We start from the raw sequence: 21,183 nt of genomic DNA on the forward strand, positions 1-21,183 counted from the left end.
TAATAACTGCTTTGGTAAAAAGCACTCTTGTCGATACAAACTGCACTGTTGTTGACCTCCTGCGTACCTTGGGCAGAACCACTGACAGATGATACCTACGTAAAATTAAAAAGAAATGGAACGATAACTTGTCTTCAACAATTAAAGCCTTTGTTACTTGCATATAGGTGTTTGCGTGAATTCTAAAGACATAGGTATAGGAATGCAAACAACGTTAGCGCCTTCGTCCTTGATCTACGTTTTTCCCACCACCCTTTAAAAGGGACGGGGGCCCACGGGCTCGTTAGGGCTGATTTAAGCTTTTCCAGGATTTACGAATCCCCCGAGAGGCCTCCATGCCCAACACAACGCCCGCTGCTCGGTTACGTTTCTCCTCCGCGGGCTTCGCGCTGGAGCCGGGCCGCGGCCGGGCGGCTCCCCCGCGACCCCCACGCCGCCCGCCCTCCTCCCGGCACACCGGGCACGCCGGGCCGCGGCTCTCGGCCGGCCGGCACCCGCCGCTCCCGCTCTCCCAACGGCCCCGGCTCGGCGCCGCTCCCCTACCTGCGGCGGCGGCGCTCCGCGGCGGGCAGCGGGCGGCGGGCAGCGGGCCGGGCCGGGCCGGAGGCGGGCTGAGCCTCCCGGCGTGCCGGGCCGCGCAGTTCCGCAGGCGGGCCCGCGGCGGAGCCGCCCGAGCGCGGCCGGGAGGAGGGAGCGGGGCGGTGCCGGCAGCGGGGCGGCGCTGGCAGATCCCCGCCGGCTGGCGGCGGTGCCGGCCGGGGAGCGGCAGCAGCGCGCCGGGTCCGGCTGCGAGCGCCCTGCGGGGTGGCGGCCCCGTGGCTGCCCCTCCTGGGCAAAGGCAGCGGCGTGGCTGCTACCCGAGCCCTCTGCCCGCAGCAGGCCTGCCGCTGCCGTTGGGGACACGTGCTGTGTGTAACTAAACGTGTCCTGCGCCTGGCTGCCTTCTCGGGTAAGCGAGGTATGGATGCACGTGCAGGTACCAAACAGCCCTGAAAAAAAGAATTGGACTTGTTAGTGACAATTGGTCAGGTGTCCATTGCTAGGGTAGTCCCAAAGCTGGGAGAAAAACGAGGAAACCTTGAAGAAAATAGGGAGGCTGGTAGCTTGTGTAGTCTTTTAGTTCACAGAACCATCGAATCGTCTAGGTTGGAAGAGACCTCCAAGATCACCAAGTCCAGCCTCTGACCTAACACTAACAAGTCCTCCACTAAATCAGTTGGAAAATAAGGAAACAGAGAGACAGGTACATTTAATACTGATTCAAAACACAATGGTTATATATAATATAGCACTAGTGCTCATAGAAATTCACTGTTCTGAAGGGAAGAAAATAACTGTCCCAGCTGCAAAGGGGTAAAGAGTCAGGAGCTTCAGTTTTCCTCCAGAGCAGGGAACAGAAATAATTCTGCTGCTTCTCCACTACAAAACACCATTTTGCACTATGAGGGATTTACTGTGGTACAGCAGATCCGTAATAGGGCAGGTCTGAACTACACTGGCAAATCACACAATGGTTTCTGGAAAATGGAATCAAAGTGTCTTGCAGGAGAGACGCCTTGTGCCTGGATTTACCAGAGCCTTTTATGCTTGGCAATCAAACACACCTACGTGAGGCTATCATTGTTTTAAAATCCCTTTGTTGTTGTTGCTCCTAGTTAAATCAAGTTGGGAATATGTCCTTTTCATAGTTCAGACACTGGTTAAAGTAAAACTGTAGGGATTTTTATAGCTCACGGTAAGGGAAACTGCTGAATTGCATTGCATGTAAGGAAGACAGCAGAGATAGCTTCCCCACGTGAGAAAGATATTTCAAAACAAGCTAGACACCAGTCCCAGCCTGTACTCCTTCCTCAAGCACAGCCCAAGACAGATTGCATGGCTAAGCAGCAGGACTATTCCTGTGAGAAAACTGCTGCATAATCTGAATTTCAGACTGCAGGAGGAAATGAGGCAGCAGAGACTACCACCACCCATCATCGCCCTGAAATTCGGCTGCATGCATGCAAGCTGAGTCAGACCAAAACTTCTACTGTGTGTAATGCAGAAAACTCACTGTCATCTTTTGCACCTGAGCCACCCTTAGAATGCACTTTCTGGATATTTGAAGATTTTGGTCAGGGAGTCAGGAAGTCCAGGCTCCTGATGCACTTGAGTCTGAAATGCAATGCGAACACCGCATGCTGGCACTATGAAGTGAATAAAACTAAAACACACAGAAGCAGAGATGTAACTTTTCCAGCATGCGAGAAGCTAGTCTTACTCTTGCAAGGCTGCCTACTATGTCCTGTGCTATGAAAGACTTAGATAGTTATAACCATAGAAGATACATGGTTGCATTCTTGGTCATTAATTAGTCATTGAGTTATGCTAGGAAAAATGTTTTATTGCAACAATTGATTTGCCAGCAAGCAAGCCTAAGAGAAGTGTAGTGACTCCCCTGCCCCCTCATAAAAAATGCTGCCAACAGCTGACTTTACAGAAGTGCATTCCATAACTGCCTTGCAGTATTTGTGTTAGGGCTATCTGTTCTGGTGACACATAACCTTCTGGGCAAAGCATGTCTTTTGCTTCATGTCTGGGTAGTGTCTAGGAAAATGGGAACTTAAATTAATTTAGTACCTCTTGATACATCTGTAAGACAAAGAGAATATTAAATATAGCTATTAAAAAGAGTTCTGTGAAGCACTATGTTGAATCACCTATTGATTTATCTTTAAGGCATACTTTGCTCTGCAGCTGTAGTTGTAAGGTAATAGTAATATGCACAAATTCATAAATTGAGGCATTACAGAACTTTACAGTACATGAATAAAGATTTTTTTTCCATCATTGCAGCCATAGTTGTCATCTGGCTAATAAAATTACTGCTTTTTTGTTGGTGTTAGTGTTTTTTTGTTTTTTAACTTGATATTTATATTTCTCCAGATGTCTTTCTAGAAAAAAAAAGTGATAGCATATCAGGATATCTATATTGAACACCATAAACTCTTTTAAATGTTAACTTTTTTTTTTTTTTTAATGGGTAAAGAGAAAGCATGCCTTATATATAAGTAAAACCAATAATTTAATGTTGGTATAATTTAAATCTTAAGAACCTGATCATTATTAGCCATTATTAGTATTTTTTACACAGAAAGAAAGAAGGAAATTGTTATGCACACACTTACTTTCTACCTAACCCTTTTCCAGGTGTCATGAGAAGAGTGTATCCAAACCTCCCATGCAGAGAATTACAGAGACAGTATAGCTTCTCTACAACAGAAGACATGAAAGTTCTCAAACAGGCATATGGTTTTTCAAATAGCTTTTCAGACTTGAGGAAAATAAATTGAAAGTGGTATAATAGGTTAATAAGGATATATCACATTCATGGAATGGTTTTAAGCCTTTCAGGATAAGTCCTGCTGTATTATTCCACAGCTATACTGTTCAACTGTGAAGAAGTTACAGAGATGCGTAGTGCATCAGCAGCTAAGAAACACGAGCAGGAATATTGGAGTACTTGCCAAGGTTTTTAAAAGGTGCAGTGTACTGATACAAACTCTATCTGTGCTCTTCAGTACTTCAACAGACAAACAGCTCCAGAGCCAGGATTTCAGCCCTTCTGGCCTCTACAAGTCTGGTGTAAGGACAAAACTTTGGGAATGGAGTCTTCTTCATGCTTTATTTTGAAAACGTACAGCCTGTCTAACCTAACTTTAGCTTAAATTAGGTAATTAAGTATTTCGTTCTAGCAAAGGGGCATGCTGCCTATTAGCTGTTGTTTCAAAAAACCAACCCCCAGGTACCAGGGCACAACCCATCCCCCAAACTCCAACTGCTCTCTTGCGAGGCTCGGGGGCAGCCTTAACCCTCCCCTCCCCCCCACGCAGACATCACAGTGACCTAACGACCCCAGCTAATGGCCGCCCCTAACGGCCCTAACGGCTGACATACCCCAGCCCTCTTCGCCGGAGGGCGAGCGCGCATGCGTGGCGCTGGCGACCGGCTCCCCTATTGGCCAGCGGGAGAGGCACGTGACGCGCCAGCACGTGGCAGAGGCGTTATCAGGGGTGTCGGGAGGGGACGCCATTTTTTTTAGGCGCGGACTGGGAGTGGGTGAGGGTGGGTGGGGGCTGCGCGGCGCCCGAGGGACGAGTCGGGGGGGGGGGAGGGGGCCGTGGGTGTGTGTGGGGTCCCGTGGGAGCGTGGGGGGTCCCGTGGGTGTGTGTTAGGGGTCCCGTGGGGGCGTGGGGGGTCCCGTGGGGGCGTGGGGGGTCCCGTGGGTGTGTGTTGGGCCTGTGGGTGTGTGTGTTGGGGGTCCCGTGGGTGTGTGTTGGGGGTCCCGTGGGAGCGTGGGGGGTCCCGTGGGTGCGTGGGCAAGGGCCCGTGGGTGCGTGTGGGGGGTCCCGTGGGAGTGGGGGCGTGGGTGTGTGTGGGGGGGCCCGTGGGTGTGTGAGGGGGGCCCATAGTATCCACTAACATGGTTGTTCTCCTGCAGGCAGGCTTGGCAGCATACACCATGGACCAGGAGGATTGGGATACGGATATCGTGGAGGAGGCAGCGCCCTTCGTCCCGCCCTCAGAGGAGACGGTACGGGGCAGGGAGCGATGTTAAAAATGATAAAAATATTTGAAAGCTCCTAGGGGAGGGCAGCCAGTCTGGTTTCGGGGCTGGAAGGCACGTCCTGAGGACAGGCAGAGGGCGCTGGGGTTGTCCAATCTGGAGAAAAGGAGGCTCAGAGGTGGCTTAATTGCAGTTCCCTGAAGAAGGGAAGCAGGGAGGGATGTGCTGGGCTCTGCTCCTTGGGAATTGATGTCAGGACACAAGGAAAAGGCACAAAGGGCCCCCACGGGAGGTTTAGACTGGACACCAGGGAAGACCTGCTTGCAGTGAATGTGGCCAAAAGTGGAGCAGGCTTCCTAGCAAGGTGGCTGATGCCCCACGCCTGTGTTAAAGAAGTATTTGGATAATAAGCCCATAGTAACACACTTTAATTTCTGGTTACCATGAAGCAGTCAGGCAGTTGGACTTTAACTTTTGGTTAGCCGTGGAACAGGTGGTTGGATGAGATGATTTTTGACTTCCAACTGAACTATTCTGAATTCTAGACGGGCTGCTACATGTTTCGTCCAACCTGCAGTCTAAGTGGCTGCCACGCTGTGATCATTACCGTGATTCTTGAAGCACCAGGGAGTAGCTGTCCTTAAATCATGTTTTGAGAAGATTGTGGTTTTGTAAGAAATAGCAGCAATTTCTGTCTCTCAGAAGTTAGAGGTGCCTTGCCTCCCTGGAGGCTCCAGGGTCTGGTGCAGAAGTAAGCGTTAACTCTTCTGTGTGCTTACTGTTGCTTCCTCACATGGGGTTGTGAAAGGATGCCTACTACTGCTAGGTCCTGTTCTTAAAAAAAAAAAAAAAAGGAAAAGTGTGGCATAAGAGTGACACACGTACTTGTTCAGTAGCTCACTAATTCTGATAAATGGGTTAGGAATTGAGGACCTGTGTGTATAAGCTAATGGATCTGCACAGCCTGGAAGGGAAATAGCAAAAACTTAGTTGAGTAGAGGCTTGAAATTGCAAATTAGTTGTGGTGAGAAGTCTTAGTCTACTAATTTCTGTATCTCTTGAAAGGGAAATTTTCTGTTGCCTGCCCTTGTTCCTCTTGTAATGCCTTTATGTTCTATTCTGTATGTCAGATCTAGTATCTGAGGTTGTAAGATAAAACAGAAAAGATCACTGTTTTTTTGGGTGTTGGTAGGTTATATTTTTTGCTCAAGTCAGATCGGTTTGATGGCCCTTATTACTGTCTTGAATAATGAAAGGGCAGTGGTGGTGGACCTGTATTACTCAGGAATAGCAGGATTATGTCTTATTCTGAGCTGTGCATAGATGTGAACTCTAATTTCTCTTAGCTCAGTTGATGCCCTTTGGTATTTGCTGTCCCTTTCTACTGATAGTCACCGAATCACTAATTTATTCACAGCAACAAATGGAATGTGAGTCTCTTGCAGCTGATCTTCATTGTTAATGCTACATTTTATGTTATTGCCAAACTGTATGACCTTAAATGCATGGGTGCAGTAATAAAGATGAGGAGTTCCCCTGTATGGGGATTGTAGGTAGGACTTGGTATAACCTTTACAGTATGTTTTTGCAAATGTGGTGGGCTGCTTTAGAAGCTGATTGCCAAAGAGAGGTTTCCTCCCCACCAGCTGTTCACTTGCTGCTGTCTTGTCCAAATACCAGTGCTTGTGCAGTGCTTCTCTGTGGTCTTTTAACTTTCTAACCTGAAGACCCCTCTGTTTATTGAGGGGAAAATGGCTGAGAGGGACTTTACCAACAAAGCTGGTAAAGGAATCAGTGGAACCTTATTTCTTCATGCTACCAGTATGAGAGTTACGTTGACTCATTTGCTTGGAAAAGGACAGTGTTAGAAGACGGGAGTCTGAGCTTTCAAGCAGCCTTAAACACATATAAACCAAATTTTCATTGTATTTGTAGCTGCATATATGTAAGGGGTCCCAGGGTCATTGTCTTCTAAAATAAATTAGCATGGTCTCTATTCTGTGAAGGGGTTCAATGCTTTTGGTATTTTAGAACTCTTCTTAATACTCAGCTCTTCAGGGAAGAAGGGCAAAGACGTGCACCCTGTCTGGGCTTATGTAGAAGCTGTATTTCCAGACCCTTCCAGATGTATTTCCCAGTCTTTCTTTCCAAGCTCTTGAGAATCTGTCATATATCCAGAAATAGGTGGAGCGTTTGCTTCCTCTCAGTCTTCTGTTTAAGTTGCTTCTTTGAATTGTCCCTACTGCTTTTTTCCCTAAGTGAGCTGGACTATCAATTCCAGAGTTTGCAAACACGATTCACGTAGATTGAAACTGGAGAAGGGTGCTCATAGAGTTTAATCTGAATTAGATTCCTGAAAGGAGAAAAGCTACGGTTAGGTCTGCATGTAGTATGTTTAACTGTGTACAGCTTAATGGTCTCAAGAGTTCGGGAGCTGGTGAGAAGAAATCTTAAAATACAGTTCTGGAGTTATCTTAGCAGGGTGATCTTAGGTACCTGCTGTAGGGTGTAGTTCTGAGTGAAATTTTGTGTACAAATTTATCCTATTCAATCTTGTTGTTTTATTACATAGCAAAATGCTCTGGTGTGAAATGAAGGATAAGATCTAGGAGTGTAATGGGACAACTAAAGAATAATGTTGTGCTACTTGTGGTATCAGAAGAAACTGCAGTAAATTTGAGGAGGATCTATAATGATAGTTGGCATTGGTGTTACTGATCTTACAGGTGAGCCTTGAGGAGTAGGGAGGGTGAGGAGAGATGAATTGCCTATCCAAATAGATGTGCGAGGCTAAAAGTAAGGTTGCTAAAAGAGGAATAGTAACATACGCTTTCAGAATAATAATTTTACTGTTTGGATTTAGTTTCCTGTAATGGTTCACATAAAGAGAATTATGAAAGCTATTTGTAAAATCAGAAAAGCATAATATTGAAGTTAAAGCTTTTATAGTTCTGTGGTGTTCCTGAGTCAGATGGTGTTTTGGCTTACTACTGTATGTCTAGCTTTTATTAAACAGGAGAAATTTTAACATGGCCTTTGCTGGAAATAAAACTAACCTTAATGGTACAATGTGAGAGTTTGGTGTTGTTCTGAACTGTTTCAAATGGAGTATGTGAATCTTTGAAGAATTGAAGAGGGATGGGCATCTTTCAGATACTTCCTGTTAAGATCTTCTGTAAGCATCCTTGAGAAAAACCCTGGAAAAGCTGTTGTGAAGCTGATAAAAACAGGATTTTATTCGTGGTGCTAACAGTCTGAAGCCTTCCTAAACTTAAATAGGTGAAAATAAAAACTTTAAAAGGTTATGGAATTGCTTTGGACAATAAATGTTTCTTTATTGGTATTTGCATTATATGCTTGTTAGCAAGGTGATGGTTAATGCCTCCATAAATCTGACAAGGCAAGATAAACTTCTCCCCATGTCAGCTGTGTACAACTTGATTTTGGTGACATTGATGTGTGAACAGTATGCATTTTGTATACTGAAGTTTAAGAAACTTTTAAGAGAAATATCCAGAAGACTTGCATGTGAGTGCAGAAAGCAATTTCTTTCAAATGCAAGACATAGGAAAGAGCTGCATCTGTAGCTGTGTACTTTTGCTTGGTGTGAGGTTAACATCATGCTGTCTTTTTTTCTATCTGTAGGCTGGCTTCTCTGGCAGACCCTACGGCCCCCTGTCTGGCTTCTTTGGCAGACCAAATGGACCACCGCCTGTCTTTGACAGACCAAATGGCCCACCGCCTGTCTTTGGCAGACCAAACGGCTCGCCGTTTGGCTCTGGCAGACCAAATGGCCCACCATCTGGCTTCTCTGTCAGATCAAACAGTCCCTCGTCTGGATTTGGTCAAAGCAGAAGCTCATTTGGTATGTTAAGGACACTTAAGATTTTACTGATACCTGTGGGAGCTATCATGAACAGTTTAGGAAACTAAAGAAAACTGTAATACTAACATACTGTGATAGCTTGATGTATCCGTATGCAGTAAGCAGCATTAAATTGTACAGATAATATAATGAGCAGGCTTTCCTTTTGACCCTCACTCCTTTTTTTTTTACTGCAGTTGTGTTGAATACAGTGTATGACTTGTAATGAGTGAATAGTTGTCAGATGGATAACCATTTTTACAACTGCCTATGCTAAACATGAACAGTATTAAAAATGAATAGATACTATATGCAATGTTGAGCGGTCCTGTCTTGACAGGATTCTGACAGTTATGTTGAAAATAAAAGGTCCATGAAGCTGTTGAGCAGAAACTTATATCTGCATTTAAAGAAGAACACAAGACAAAACAATGATGTTTTGGCAAGTTTTCATATAACACTCTTGCTTTAATGAAGAGTATGCCTTTATAAACTTGAACAGAAGCTTTAGTTTAAATAAGCCATGCTGAGGCTGTTGTTGGATGTAGTTTGTCCCAGGCTTTACTTAGTGTGCCTGTACAGTAGCCAGATCAGGAAACAAATTTTGCTTAGAACAGACAGAATGTGGGATAGGGCAGTCTGAATTCTCAATGTAGTTTCTATACTTAGGAATGGTCTTTGCTGAAACTGCTTGGGGGTATTTTAACTTACTCAAATAACGTCTGGGGTAAAAATAGCTCATAGTTAGTTGACAAAACTGTGGAAGCACGACCTAAACTTTTGTTTTAACAAGTTGTATTTAGCACAAATTAGGTTAATATGGCTTAAGAGTGTTTAGAACAGGGCAGTATGTTTATTGTTGATTTATCATTCTCCTACCTCTTTGTGTAAGTGAAAAAGCAGACTTACCTTTACCTAGTTCCATGTCCCCAGGATGTTGGGAAATTAGGAAGGGCAGGAACCAGTTATTACTGGTGCTATTTGGACACCAAATTTGAGCAGTTACAGGAAGTAAAGAATTGAGAATAGGTGTTGCTTTCATCCTAGTACCAAAGAAGTGCTGTGTGAGAACTTCAGGTTACTACAGTAATGGTTTGATAAAGAACAAACAGGAAAGGCAGGGTTCATGAAGAATGGTTGTGTGCTGCATGTTAGGTGGAAGTGAATGTAGCTTCATGGGTTCTGTAACTCCTTCTGACTAACTGTGAACTCTGCCTGTTAACTTTTCCATTGCATATAACGAAAATAACTAGAAATTATCTATGTCTGTTGTACTGAACTTGTGGCATGGAAGGCTTTTCTTGCTGAAGATGATGCTTCCAGTATCATCATTAACCATTATTCCTTCACTGAGCTAGGCACATGTTATTTTGGATCAGTGTAAGCACTTTCTGTTAGGCTGAAACAGGTAATTTCAATCTTTCTGGCTATTTCTAGTTGGTAGGGAACTCGAACCATGTTTTCGAACACAGGTTATATTACTGAGGTTGCTTACTTACGCTAGATACAAGCAAACCTTATATGCTGTTTGAATAAGCGCTTTTAAAGAACTGAAACCGTTCAGGAAGTCCGGAGGTGAGACACTTAGTTGATAAGATCATGCATCTATTCTCAAGCTTGTTTAAAAGCGTGCATTGGTGTTAATTATTCTTCCCCTACAACATTATGGAAGAAACTGTCCTTTTTTTTCTTCCAGGCTTCCAGCTGATTCTTAAATAAAGCTCATGGGCTGCTGTATTGTCTGCAGTGCACTTCTGGGCTTTATATAGATTATTGTTAATAATATAGCTCACTTGTTTGACTTGAAATGGCACGAGTAGAGCTAGTATATGCAGGCTAAACTTCCATTTTGACTTTCTGAATCAGTATCTAGGGGTAGTACTTGTGTAAATTCTTGTAATGAGTGTAAGCTTAAAAAGTATCACAACTGCAACTTAGTTTTTATAAAGTTCTGCTTTGACTTAAATCACTGAATTGGTTCTTGCGTTTATGAAGAAGCTATACCTTTGTTTACAAGCTGGCTATTCTGAATTTTCAGTTCTGAAGAAACTTTTTTCTACGCTGTTTCATATAGCTTACATACTTTTTTACTTAAACTGCACAGTGTTCTTTCTCTTAGTCTTTCAAGTATTAATTGAATCAAGTTAGTAAATTTAGAGTGGTAAGTGATAGTGATCAATTAATCACTAAATTTTGATATTTCCAGACTCTGTATATGACCAGTCACATCAGTAGTTAGTGTAGTAGGCAAATGGTAATTGTAGAAATAAAATCTTGCTGTAGTTTCTTGTAACTAATCACAATAGGTTGGTTGGAAGGTAATGGTGCAGCGTGGTCTTCTGTTGGTGAATGAGCTAAGCATATCATGAAAGCAAGTTACTTGATTATCAGTTCTGTCTTCTTAGCTGTATAAACCTGTGTTTTTGTCTATCGTCTTCCTTAAGAAGAGGCAGAAATTTTGGGGGACAGAATGGCTGAATGAACAAAAAGTACAAAACAAAGTACATGTTTTACTGATTAAGTATTTTATTATTATATTATATTAGAATGGTTGGTACCGGAGGGGACCTCTGGAGATCGTCTGGTCAAATTGCCCTGCCAAGCAGGGTCACCTAGCACACATTGCACAGGACAGCATCCAGGCGGGTTTTGAATGTCTCCAGAGAAGGAGACTCCACAACCTCTCTGGGCACATGATGTGCTTTCCAAAATTTTGAATTAACTGTGTGTATTTAAGGTGTGGATATCTCAGTGGAAGAGGAGTGATGATATTAGAAAGGGTTAGGAACAAAAGTTAGGGAAGAGTCCTCACATCTCTACAAGGCAAATTGACTTGGTCAAGGGAAGGCAATTTATCATGTGATAAATGCTAGAATACAGATTTAATGATTGGCTAGGAATTTTGTTTCTTGCTACATTGATGTTCATACTGGTATTGCTATGAACTACCCACATAAATCTTCAAGTGAACGTCCATTTTGAACATTCTTCAGGCCACAAAAGCAGCAGTTTAACACTTTGGAATTTTAGAAGGGAAGTCTCCTAACAGAGTAACTTGGTAAGGTACCAAGCGTAGTGTTTGTTCTTTTTTTCCTTTATGACAAGCTCTTCTTGCATACCGGTGACCTCTTCATTAACTAATATGTTTGTATTGGGGAAAGCACAAGTGCTTAGTGTTTTTCAGTGGTAGCTTTGATTATGTTAAACTGTCTTAACTTGGAAGAAAAAGAGTATTTGTGTTTCCTTAGTATGTATTATACTCACGGATTAGTCTAAAAGCTTACAGATTGATTGTCTTGATTTCAGGTGTCATCTTTATAATGGTTGCTGTGTAATCTGATCTTGAGTTTGATACTGTGGAATAGGGAACTTTGCTGTTACAGAACCATTTGGGTTGGAAGGCACCTCTGAAGGTGGGACAGTCCAAATGTGTGCATGGAGAAGGGTAGACTGTAGCAAGCTGTTCAGGACGTTGTCCAACGAAGTTTTGAAATTCTCTGAGGACGGAGTTTATACGGGCTGTCTGGATGACTTGCCCAGTATTTAACTACTGTGGGAACAACATTTTTTTTCTTATGTTTAAATGGAGTTTCTTATATTTCAATTTGTGTCCATTTCCCATTATCCTTTTGGTGTATAACGCTGAAAAAAATCTGACACTGTTGTCTTCACTCCTTGTTAAGACATAAGAGGCCCTGGGACTTTTGCTTCCAGGTAGACCAGTCGCAGCTCTCAGTCTCCTTGTATGACACATTCCAGTCCCTCATCTTTGTGGTCCTTTGCTGGACATTAGTATGTTGATGTTTCTTTGGTAATGGTAGCATAGAACCACACGCAGCATTGTAGATGTGGTCTCATTAGAGGGCAACCTCCCTCCGCTACCTAGCAGCATTCTTCCTAATGCAGCCTGGAAGGCTGTTGACCTCCTTTACTGCAAGGGCACATTGTTGGCTTATATTCAGCTTATTATCCACCACATTTCCCAGGCTTTTCTCTGCAGAGATGCTTTCCAGCTGGCTGGCCGGTCCTATTATGTAGTGCTGCCTGGGGTTATTCCTTCCCAGGTGCAGGATTTTGCATTTCTCTTTGTTGAACATAGAGGTTCCTGCCTCCCACCATCTCCAATGTGCTTGAGGTCCCTCTTCAGTGAAGCACAGCCCTGTGTTATATCCAAGTTTTGTGTCTGTAAACTTGCTGAGTGTGCATTCTGTCCTATGATTTTACTGTTAAGTTGTATAGGTTGTATTTCATTGCTTTATATATGAGAATGTTACAGGAGGCAGTGTCAAAAGCCATATTTTCTTACTGTCCTTTTCCAGGTGCTGGTGAAAGACCCAACAGAAGTCAGCACATGCAGAATGATGTTGGAGGACATTTTAGGAGCAGAGGTAGGATTGCATCGTTAAAATTTGTAGTTTTGGGGATGATTAAACTTTGCTTTTGGACAAAACATTTAAGATGGAGGACCTTGTTGTGGTACCCAAGTAGATTATAAAAACTCAAGTCTGTGTTAGTAGCAGTACTGTTGCTGAGTGATGCTATTCTGTATGGAAAACAGTAGTTACGTGTGCCCTAAGCTTTGTCTGTTTTTTCTTTGTCTTATGAACGGGCATCTTGCTGCATCATGTGGTGGATTTTTGTTTTTTCCCTTTGAAATAATTTTGGTGTATTCACTTGCCAATATAGTAAGATGACCTGGGTCTGGCTGTCAGCTGCATACTAATGTGTAATTTAGTAATTTTGTAATTTATCTGAACTTTGGAATAAATTTAGTTCATTTTTTTCCATTAACGTTACTGTAGCCATTAAACAGTGAAGCAGACTACTGTAGTTTACTGGTAATTCACAGACTGGTCTGCGAATGCAGGCACATGACAGTGAAGGTGACTGGGAGTGAATTTAACTTCCGTAAATTGTGCTTGGCTGGCTTGGGGTGGGGATGAGTTGAGGGGGCAGTGTACAGCAGTAAATGTTTCCAGTATTCTGGATCTATTAACAAGAGTACAGCTGATCAAGGGAAATGATTGTTGACATCTACTCAACACTTGACAGATCGTGCCTAGAATGCTGTGTTCAGTTTTGGGCACACAGTAGAGAGAAAAAAGATGTTGGATCATGTGCTAAAAAAAAAAGATGTTGAACCTGGATCAGGTTCAGCAGAGGGCCAGCAGAGTGGGTAGGGGGCAGGAGCATTTGTCCCGCAAAGCTGAAGGACTTTCTCTTGTTCTCTCCCTTGGGGAAAGGAAGGCTTCAGGTTGACTTTGCAGCAGCTTTTCTCTCCCTATGAGATTACCAGGAATATGCGTCCAGGCTCTTCACTGATGTGCAGAACAGGAGAACTACCTTAACATTCAAAACTATGAATTTAAGTTGATTCTGTTTCTTAATTGTAGATACTGGTGAGCGTCTGAACAGAGATCAACTGGTGCCTAGATTTGGTAGCGGAAGGAGTTTTGGGAACAGAGGTAACTTTCTGGAGTGTCCCTGATTCTAGTGGCCATTTGTGTTTGATACGTTGTTTTTGATCTTCATCTGTCATTTTGTTGTGCCAGAGCAAAATGAGTGCTTGTGTCTTGAAGGCTAATACTGACCCCTGTTTCTGTGTGATGTGGGCAGCAGCATCACTCCCTAGCTTTGACTGCACAAAACAAAATACCCCCACCGTATTTGCCTGAAGGCAGGGCCTTGTGTTAAAGGAAGTGTTTTGTTCAGCTCTGCGTTATTCTGTTCTCCCTGGAGGGGGTTATTTTCTGATCATTGCTTTGGGTCATGGTGTAGTACAACAGACAGCTGAATATTAGTATTCACATATACCCCCAGGTGTAGGGAATATACCAGTGCTCTCCTGTGCAAGACCCGAAGGTCATCTCTCTCTAGTATCCATAAAGTAGTATTAAATCCCCATTCTCTTCTTGCTTACATGGTGAATGCTGCTCTCGTAAGTGATGCACGTTGAAGAGATTAGTAATTGCCAGTTTGTAGTACTACCCCATATGCTCCCACTGGGTACGGTCGGAAGCACATTGGGTGGTGGAAGCTCACCTGCAGACCAGTTGTGCAGCACAGCATCTTCAGTCTGTGCAGCACAGCATCTTCAGTCTGTGCAGACACTTTGAGTTATATCTACTCCTTAAGAAAGTTCTACATGATTTATTCATCTGTTGGATTGATGCCTGTTGTGGTAGGGGAATGGTAGACTTGACTAAGCAACGCTTTGCCACTGTTGTGGGATGATGCTTAGCGGTTCTACTGTAGTTTCTTCAGCTGTTGCAGAATAATTCACAACCTATATTTAAGGTCTGTGATACTCATGAATGTTTATACTTAGCCTGTGTCTTGCATGGAAGCCTTTAAGTTGCAATTTTTTTGCATTTGGAAAAACACAAATGATGGGCTATACATGTACATGTGCACCAAGCATGGGTGAATGAGCTACAGATGCCGTGGTAGGAGAACTTCTAGCAGAAGATGGTCTTCATTATTACAAGATAGAACAAATCTTCAGTTGAATAATAGCGATTAACAAGTAAATAGCGGTACATGCAGCCTGCCTGGAACTTAGGCAACACCTACAACTGTTCCAGCTGAAATGAGAAATAGATTGATTGTGTGTGGCTGTTTCTTCCTCTCCTTCTGCATTAGGAGGGTGAATAGGAAAGAGTAAGAAATGAAAAAATATAAAATAGTTGGCGCTGCCTGCCCAAGCAACTGAATAAGCAATTTCGAGTAATAATAAAACAGAAGTTGACAATCCTGAAAGGCAGAGGATGCTTGAAGGAATCCAGAGATCTAAATACTTGCACTGAGTTACTATATTTCCTTTTGAAAGTCTCTCAAATTTATTACTGACTTATACCAGTACTACTGAGTTTTATGATACAGTCCTGTGTAACTCCCAAGAACTGTGTAAAGTTGTTTTTCTCTCTTCTTATGGCTTTGCAAAAGTCAAAAACATTCTGCCAACAAAGTAGGGATATCTGGGTTAATGTGAGGCTTACAGATTGTGAGAAATATAATAGAGTTATGTAAAGTATTTCAAATGTTGTTTTCAAATTCTCAGTCCATAGTAGGCAGAAACTACAATACTACCTCACTATGGTACTGGTTATGAAAACTGAGAATGCAGAAATGGTATCAGTTTTCCTGTGGCTTAACCAGAGGGGTGAGCTGATCTGCATCAAAACCAAAGACATGCTTAGCAGAAACCTAGTTTGCAAGTGTGTTAAATCATATACTTCAAGATTTAATGTTGGATTTTATTCTAGCAGTAAGCAGGGGGGACAGTAGACTTCTCTTCATGTTTTTTTGGCAAAAAAAAATCTTTCATGTTTAGGCAAATGGCTTAGTTTTATTGTACTTAATGGAATTCATAAAACAAAGACTGTACAGATAAATAAAAGGCACTTGATTTGTACATGCAAAATTGGACAAACAAAAAAAGTGTTGCGTGCTACGATGTACTGCAGATTTTCAAGAAAGGGACATTGAAGAAGATCCTGGTGCACAAAAAGGAGGTTTTAGAGGAGTTCCTGGTGTCTTCGGGCAAGACAAGAGTAAGTTTTATATTGACTGATTTGTGTAGAAATGTACCTTTGGTCATTCTTTCTGATTCTCTGAGAACTCAAGTATAAAAGTGAAAATTGTGAAATACCTCTCCTCAACTGTGTTATGGGATATAGATACCTTCTTTGCAAGATGGTGTTGCTGGGAATAATACAGCATAGGTGGGAGTTATAAAGAACCTTTTGAAACTGTTACACTGTAGGGTTTATCCAGGAGTATTACTGGGAAGTTTATCCTCACAGCAGAAGCGTAGGGGCAGGCGCTGAGCTCTGCTTTCTGGGGACAGTGACAGGACCTGAAGGAACGGCATGGAGCTGGGACAGGGGAGGGTCAGGCTGGGGGTTAGGGAAAGGTTCTGCACCCAGAGGGTGCTCGGGCACTGGGACAGGCTCCCCAGGGCAGGGGTCACGGCACTGAGCCTGTAGGAGAGTTTAAGAAGCGTTTGGACAACGCTGTCAGACATGTGGTCTGATTTTTGGGTGGTCTTGTGTGCAACCAGGACTTGGGCTCAGTGGTCGTTGTGGGTCCCTTCCAACTTGGGATATTCTGTGATTGTATAATACTAGCTTTAAGCATAGTACTTCATAAGACTTAATGTTGGATGCTATATCTACTATACTGTATATTACTTACAGGTATTAGAAATGAGCATAGAGACAAACCTCCGCAGGGCAGTTTTCTTGGTCCTAGAGGAAGAGGAGCACTTGGAGGTCATTCAGGTAAAGACTGTTTAGTAGCATGGTGAACATTTTGGATTTCTTCATTGCTGATTTCTAGCAATGCAGTACTTTCATAGCTTTGCTAAATGCTGTTAGCTTAATTTTTCTCCCAGTGTGAATTAAGAACCTATTGTAATGCTAGATGGCCTGCTTGCATGCCCAATCTAGACATGTTTGTAACTTAGATAAATTTCAGCAATTAGATTTTCAAAGCTGTTGTTGTCTGTATTTTTTTGGTCCTCTTACTGCTGTGTAAGTTAATGCACAAAGAAGCAGAAATGCTAAACAGAAAATTCAAAGCAAACCTATAAGAACTTCTTCAGCTTTGCTATTGTCACTCTAGATTTCTGTCCCCTCTCACCTCCAAGGGCAAGTTTTATATTTGTCCAGGCTGAGAATGTGTAAGCTCTGTAGCTCTGTGAGGCCACATCTTCCTGCTGACGTTATTTTATTTTTTTTTTCCATCTACAAAAGCACTTTCCCTTATGGTCCTGTCTTTTGCCACCGATGCCAGTTGCAGCCTGTGTGTTTTGCTACCTAGTAGTCCATCACTCACAAAAGTCTTGTAATTCAAACTATAAATACTGTTAAACTAGTGTAATGGGTAGTGTGGATGATGGATACTCTGAATATAAGAACATTTTCTGTGATACTGGCAAAAGTAGAATTTTTCACCATAGAAAAGATGCAGTGATTAGTATGTGTTTTCAGGTGTGTTTGTTAATATCCTGAAAGCAGTTGAGTTGCCTCTGTGGCTTAATTCAAATTAGGTTTGTTCAGATTAAATTTAGTTCAGTTCATGATATTTAGAAACTCAACTGTTTGGTTATTAACATGTCTCTGTGGTGGACGCACTGCATCCTTAATTCAGGATAGTAATTGGTTCCTTTTTCAGTATTATTGTGTGAAGTGTTAGTACTTAGTGTTTGTTAAGGAAATTGGCAGGTAGCAGTTTTTCTTGTCATGTGGAAAGATTTGTTTGGTAGTTGCATGGGAAAGTGTCCATTGTATAGTAAGGGAACATTTCTGTATCTAATGAAAAGAACTTTGCTGATGTTAGGTGAGCTTGCTATTTTAACAGTTGTGTTCTGTGGCTGGACAGCAGAAGGGAGTGCTACTAGGTTGCTGTGCTTCCTCCCTCTGAATGGGGGTAAGGCCATTATAACAGAGGTTGTAGAGGTAATGAAGATTGGGCTGTGCTGGCTTTCCTTAAATAGTTTTGTGCATTTTGTTATTAGATACTGTGTAAGCAAAGAAGATCTTGTGATGGAAAAATAAGTCTATTAAAAAGTGATTACATGCATTGAATGTTGCATCTTTGCTTGTCTTCCCTGTCACCACCTCCATGCAGCTGTGATTTCACAGAATAAATAGCTCAAGTCCTGATGTGGAACAGAGTATTCCTGGTCCAAGTAACAATTCTGACCTCTCTGCCTCTCTGGAGCTAGTATTTACGTCCAGAGTTGATAATTCAATCTTGTTTAGAATGCGCGATCAGATTAATAAGATGGCCTGATCCTATTCTTCTGTGCTTGTGGTGGTGCAGGGAGGAAGAATTTAAATGAAGTCAAAGGAGGTATTGCACCATCACCATACTTCTCTGGTACCAGTTGTAAAATTCAGTCTTGAAATATTTTTATGAATGGTTTGAGAAAAATACTTGAGTGGAGAACTTATTAACACCTTCTGCTGTTGTCCTTACTCTTCACTCAGTCATGCATCTCTTACCTATAATTGTAGCCTCTTTTTTTTTGTTGAAGGGCCTTGTATTAAAGGTTTTTTACCATTCTTTAAAATCAGCAATACAACTGCTTGCATAGAGTAGCTGGAGGCTGCCACTTAGGGTTGAGGCTTTTTATATTTTGTGAATAGTAAGGTTAAGGACTGAAAAAGGATCCTGTGTGCTGTTGTAATAGCTCAACATTAATACACTTTTTTTTGTCTGTTAAGACCTGCATTTCTTCACTCTTAAGAATAAATGTCTTTGCTTTTCAGGTGATGGTGATCATGAAAACAACATGCATGCCATAAGTGAATGCCAAGGTCAGAACCTTCATGGACTGGATGTTAAAAATGTGTGGCTATTGAAATAACAGGATAGTGTTTTCTGGTTTAAATATTTCTTAACACTTGAGAAATTACCATGATGATCATGAAGTTTGACTTCTCGTATGTGGAGGAGCCGGCTGTGTAGCACAAAATGCATCTGATTTTGTGGAGGGGTTGAGTTTCTTAAAGTGAAGGTGCTGTAACCATAAGCGTGTGTGAATTTCTTGTTACTCACGATACTTTACTTAATTTTAGGGGAAAAAAAAGCTTGCTTTGGAGGTAACAATGCAAGATTTTAAAAACTGACATTAGTTTCTTGCTAGAGATTTTTTTTTTGCTCAAGATTGATCTGAAGCAATGTCCTCGTTTTGGCTGGGTTAGAGCTAATTTTCTTCCTAGTAGCTGATGTGGTGCTGTGCTTTGGATTTAGGATGAGAATCATGCTTATAGGACAACAGTGTTTTAGTTGTTGCAGAGCAGTGCTTGCACAGAGCCCAGGACGTTTCAGCTCCTCGTGCTGCCCTGCCAGTGAGGAGGCTGGGGATGCCCCAGGAGCTGGGAGGGGACACAGCCAGGACAGCTGGCCCAGGCTGGCCAAAGGGGTGTCCAATAACTTACGGTGTCATGCTTAGCAATAAAATAGGGTGGGGGTAATTGACTGTCAGGGTAAGGCTGCTGCAGTTCAGATGCTGCTGGGCATCAGTCAGCTGATAGTGAGCAATTGCATTGTGCATTACTTGTTTTGAATATTCTTTTATTGGTATTATTACTTTGCTTTTCTGTCCTGTTAAACTCTCTTTATCAGCCTACAAGTTTCACTGTTTTTTCCAATTCTCTCTTGTCATTGCTCTGGGATAAGGGGGTGTGAGCAAACAGCTGTGTTGTGCTGAGCTGCCTGCTGGGTTAAACCACAACAGTCGTTTTGGCATCAATGGTGGGGCTTCATGCGTTGAGGTAATGAAAGATCTGACCAGATGTGGTGGTTTTGTCTTTCTGGGCAGCTGCAGTTCACCACAACTGCTCTCTCACTCCCCCTTCTCAGAAGAAGAGAGTGGGGAGAAGAAAGTGTGCTGGAAGAAAGGCTCACGGGTTGAGATAAGGTAATTTAATTAAAGGGAAAAGAAAGGGGGCAAAAAACACGCAAAGGCCATGCAGAAGCACAGAGGGAAGAAAAAAATTCTCTCCTTCCCATTAATGAGCGATGTTGGGCCATGTCCTGGGAAGCAGGGCCTCAATATGCGTGGCAGTTGTTCAGGAGGACAGAAGTCTTCACGACAAACCCCCTCCCCCCCTTCCCCAGCTTTTATTGCTGAGTGTGTCATCTCACGCTATGGGATATCCCTTGGTCAGTTCAGGTCAGCTGCCCTGGCGATGTCCCCTCCCCACCTCTTGCCCACCCCCAGCCTGCAGGCGCTGGGGGGTTTGGAGGCAGTCTTGGTACTGTACCAGCACGGCTCAGCAACAAACACAGCACCGGTGTGACATCAGGGCTGTTCTAGCTACGGGTGCAGAGCACGGCACTGTATGGGCTGCTGTGGGGAAAGGGAACTCCATCCCAGCCAGACCCAGTACACCAAAGCATGTTACAACAAACTTTTTAAAAAGATTTTGGTAGTTTAATTGTTGCTGGTCACCACATTGATCATTTTGCTCCGAGTTGTTGTGTTTGTTCCCAGAGTTCTCATGTTAACACCTTATTTGCTGTGTAGGCTCCCTGTCGTGCTGTTTATCACTTCTAGGAGCTGGCTTAGGATCGTAGTTCACTGTACTATGTAACACTGGTTTATGATATGGTAGAATTAGTGGTTGTGAGACTAGTCTGGTGTTTGTACTCACCATTGCTGTCATTCCTGTACTTTGGGAACCATCTCTTGGAAACTATTAATTACACACTGTACTTTTTCTCTTCTGCGAGCCAATCTGGGGGGGAAATCAGGGGAGACATTTTCCCCTGCTTCTTCCCCTTTCCTTTCTCCTTCGTTTTCCTGTTTTTCTCCAGGCTAGTTACAATAGCTCTTGAGAAATCAATATCCGTGGGATGTTTAAATGAGCACGTTTCTATTGCCATGTCTCCTGAATGTGTTTCAGGTTGCTAAACCTTTAAGAACACCACCCAGACGTCCACCCTGAGGCAGGATAGTTGAGTGGCAGGGAGTATGGGAGGATATGGGCAGGCACCTAGGACAGTGAGCACCTCCAGTATTTTGGAACTTCATCCCCGAACAAGCGCAGAATCCTGAAAAACTGGTAAAATGTTTGAAAAAGGCATGCCATCACCATGGCACTTCCAAACAGACACAGATCACTGCAACGTGCAGTGATCTGGCCTATGCCTACTGAGCCACACTCAGTGCTGCTCTAACTCCTGCAACAGGCCCTGCAGCTGTACCACAGAGCCAACCTGTGCTGGTATCAGTTGCTCTTATATACAAGAAGAAACA

The 21,183-nt window shown here is 42.9% G+C and overlaps 2 protein-coding genes across 2 annotated transcripts in view; one reads left to right on the forward strand and one right to left on the reverse strand.

Moving 5' to 3' along the window:
- SLC38A9 (solute carrier family 38 member 9) overlaps positions 1 to 707 on the reverse strand; it is a 44,158-nt gene extending 43,451 nt beyond the window's left edge. Inside the window, exon 1 of the mRNA XM_080574617.1 lies at positions 544 to 707. The gene's annotated coding sequence lies outside the window, so the exon portion shown is untranslated. The remainder of the gene's footprint in view (positions 1 to 543) is intronic.
- A 3,349-nt stretch (positions 708 to 4,056) lies between these two features.
- The window catches only part of DDX4 (DEAD-box helicase 4), a 35,165-nt gene continuing 18,038 nt past the window's right edge, over positions 4,057 to 21,183 (forward strand). Inside the window, exons 1-8 of the mRNA XM_080574616.1 lie at positions 4,057 to 4,098; positions 4,481 to 4,573; positions 8,192 to 8,411; positions 12,731 to 12,799; positions 13,805 to 13,876; positions 15,878 to 15,964; positions 16,610 to 16,693; positions 18,689 to 18,736. Of these exons, the coding sequence (XP_080430742.1) occupies positions 4,502 to 4,573; positions 8,192 to 8,411; positions 12,731 to 12,799; positions 13,805 to 13,876; positions 15,878 to 15,964; positions 16,610 to 16,693; positions 18,689 to 18,736 (652 nt within the window). The 5' untranslated portion in view covers positions 4,057 to 4,098; positions 4,481 to 4,501. The remainder of the gene's footprint in view (positions 4,099 to 4,480; positions 4,574 to 8,191; positions 8,412 to 12,730; positions 12,800 to 13,804; positions 13,877 to 15,877; positions 15,965 to 16,609; positions 16,694 to 18,688; positions 18,737 to 21,183) is intronic.

Source organism: Anser brachyrhynchus (assembly GCF_964034855.1).
Source record: "Anser brachyrhynchus genome assembly, chromosome: Z".
Taxonomy (NCBI): Eukaryota; Metazoa; Chordata; class Aves; order Anseriformes; family Anatidae; genus Anser; species Anser brachyrhynchus.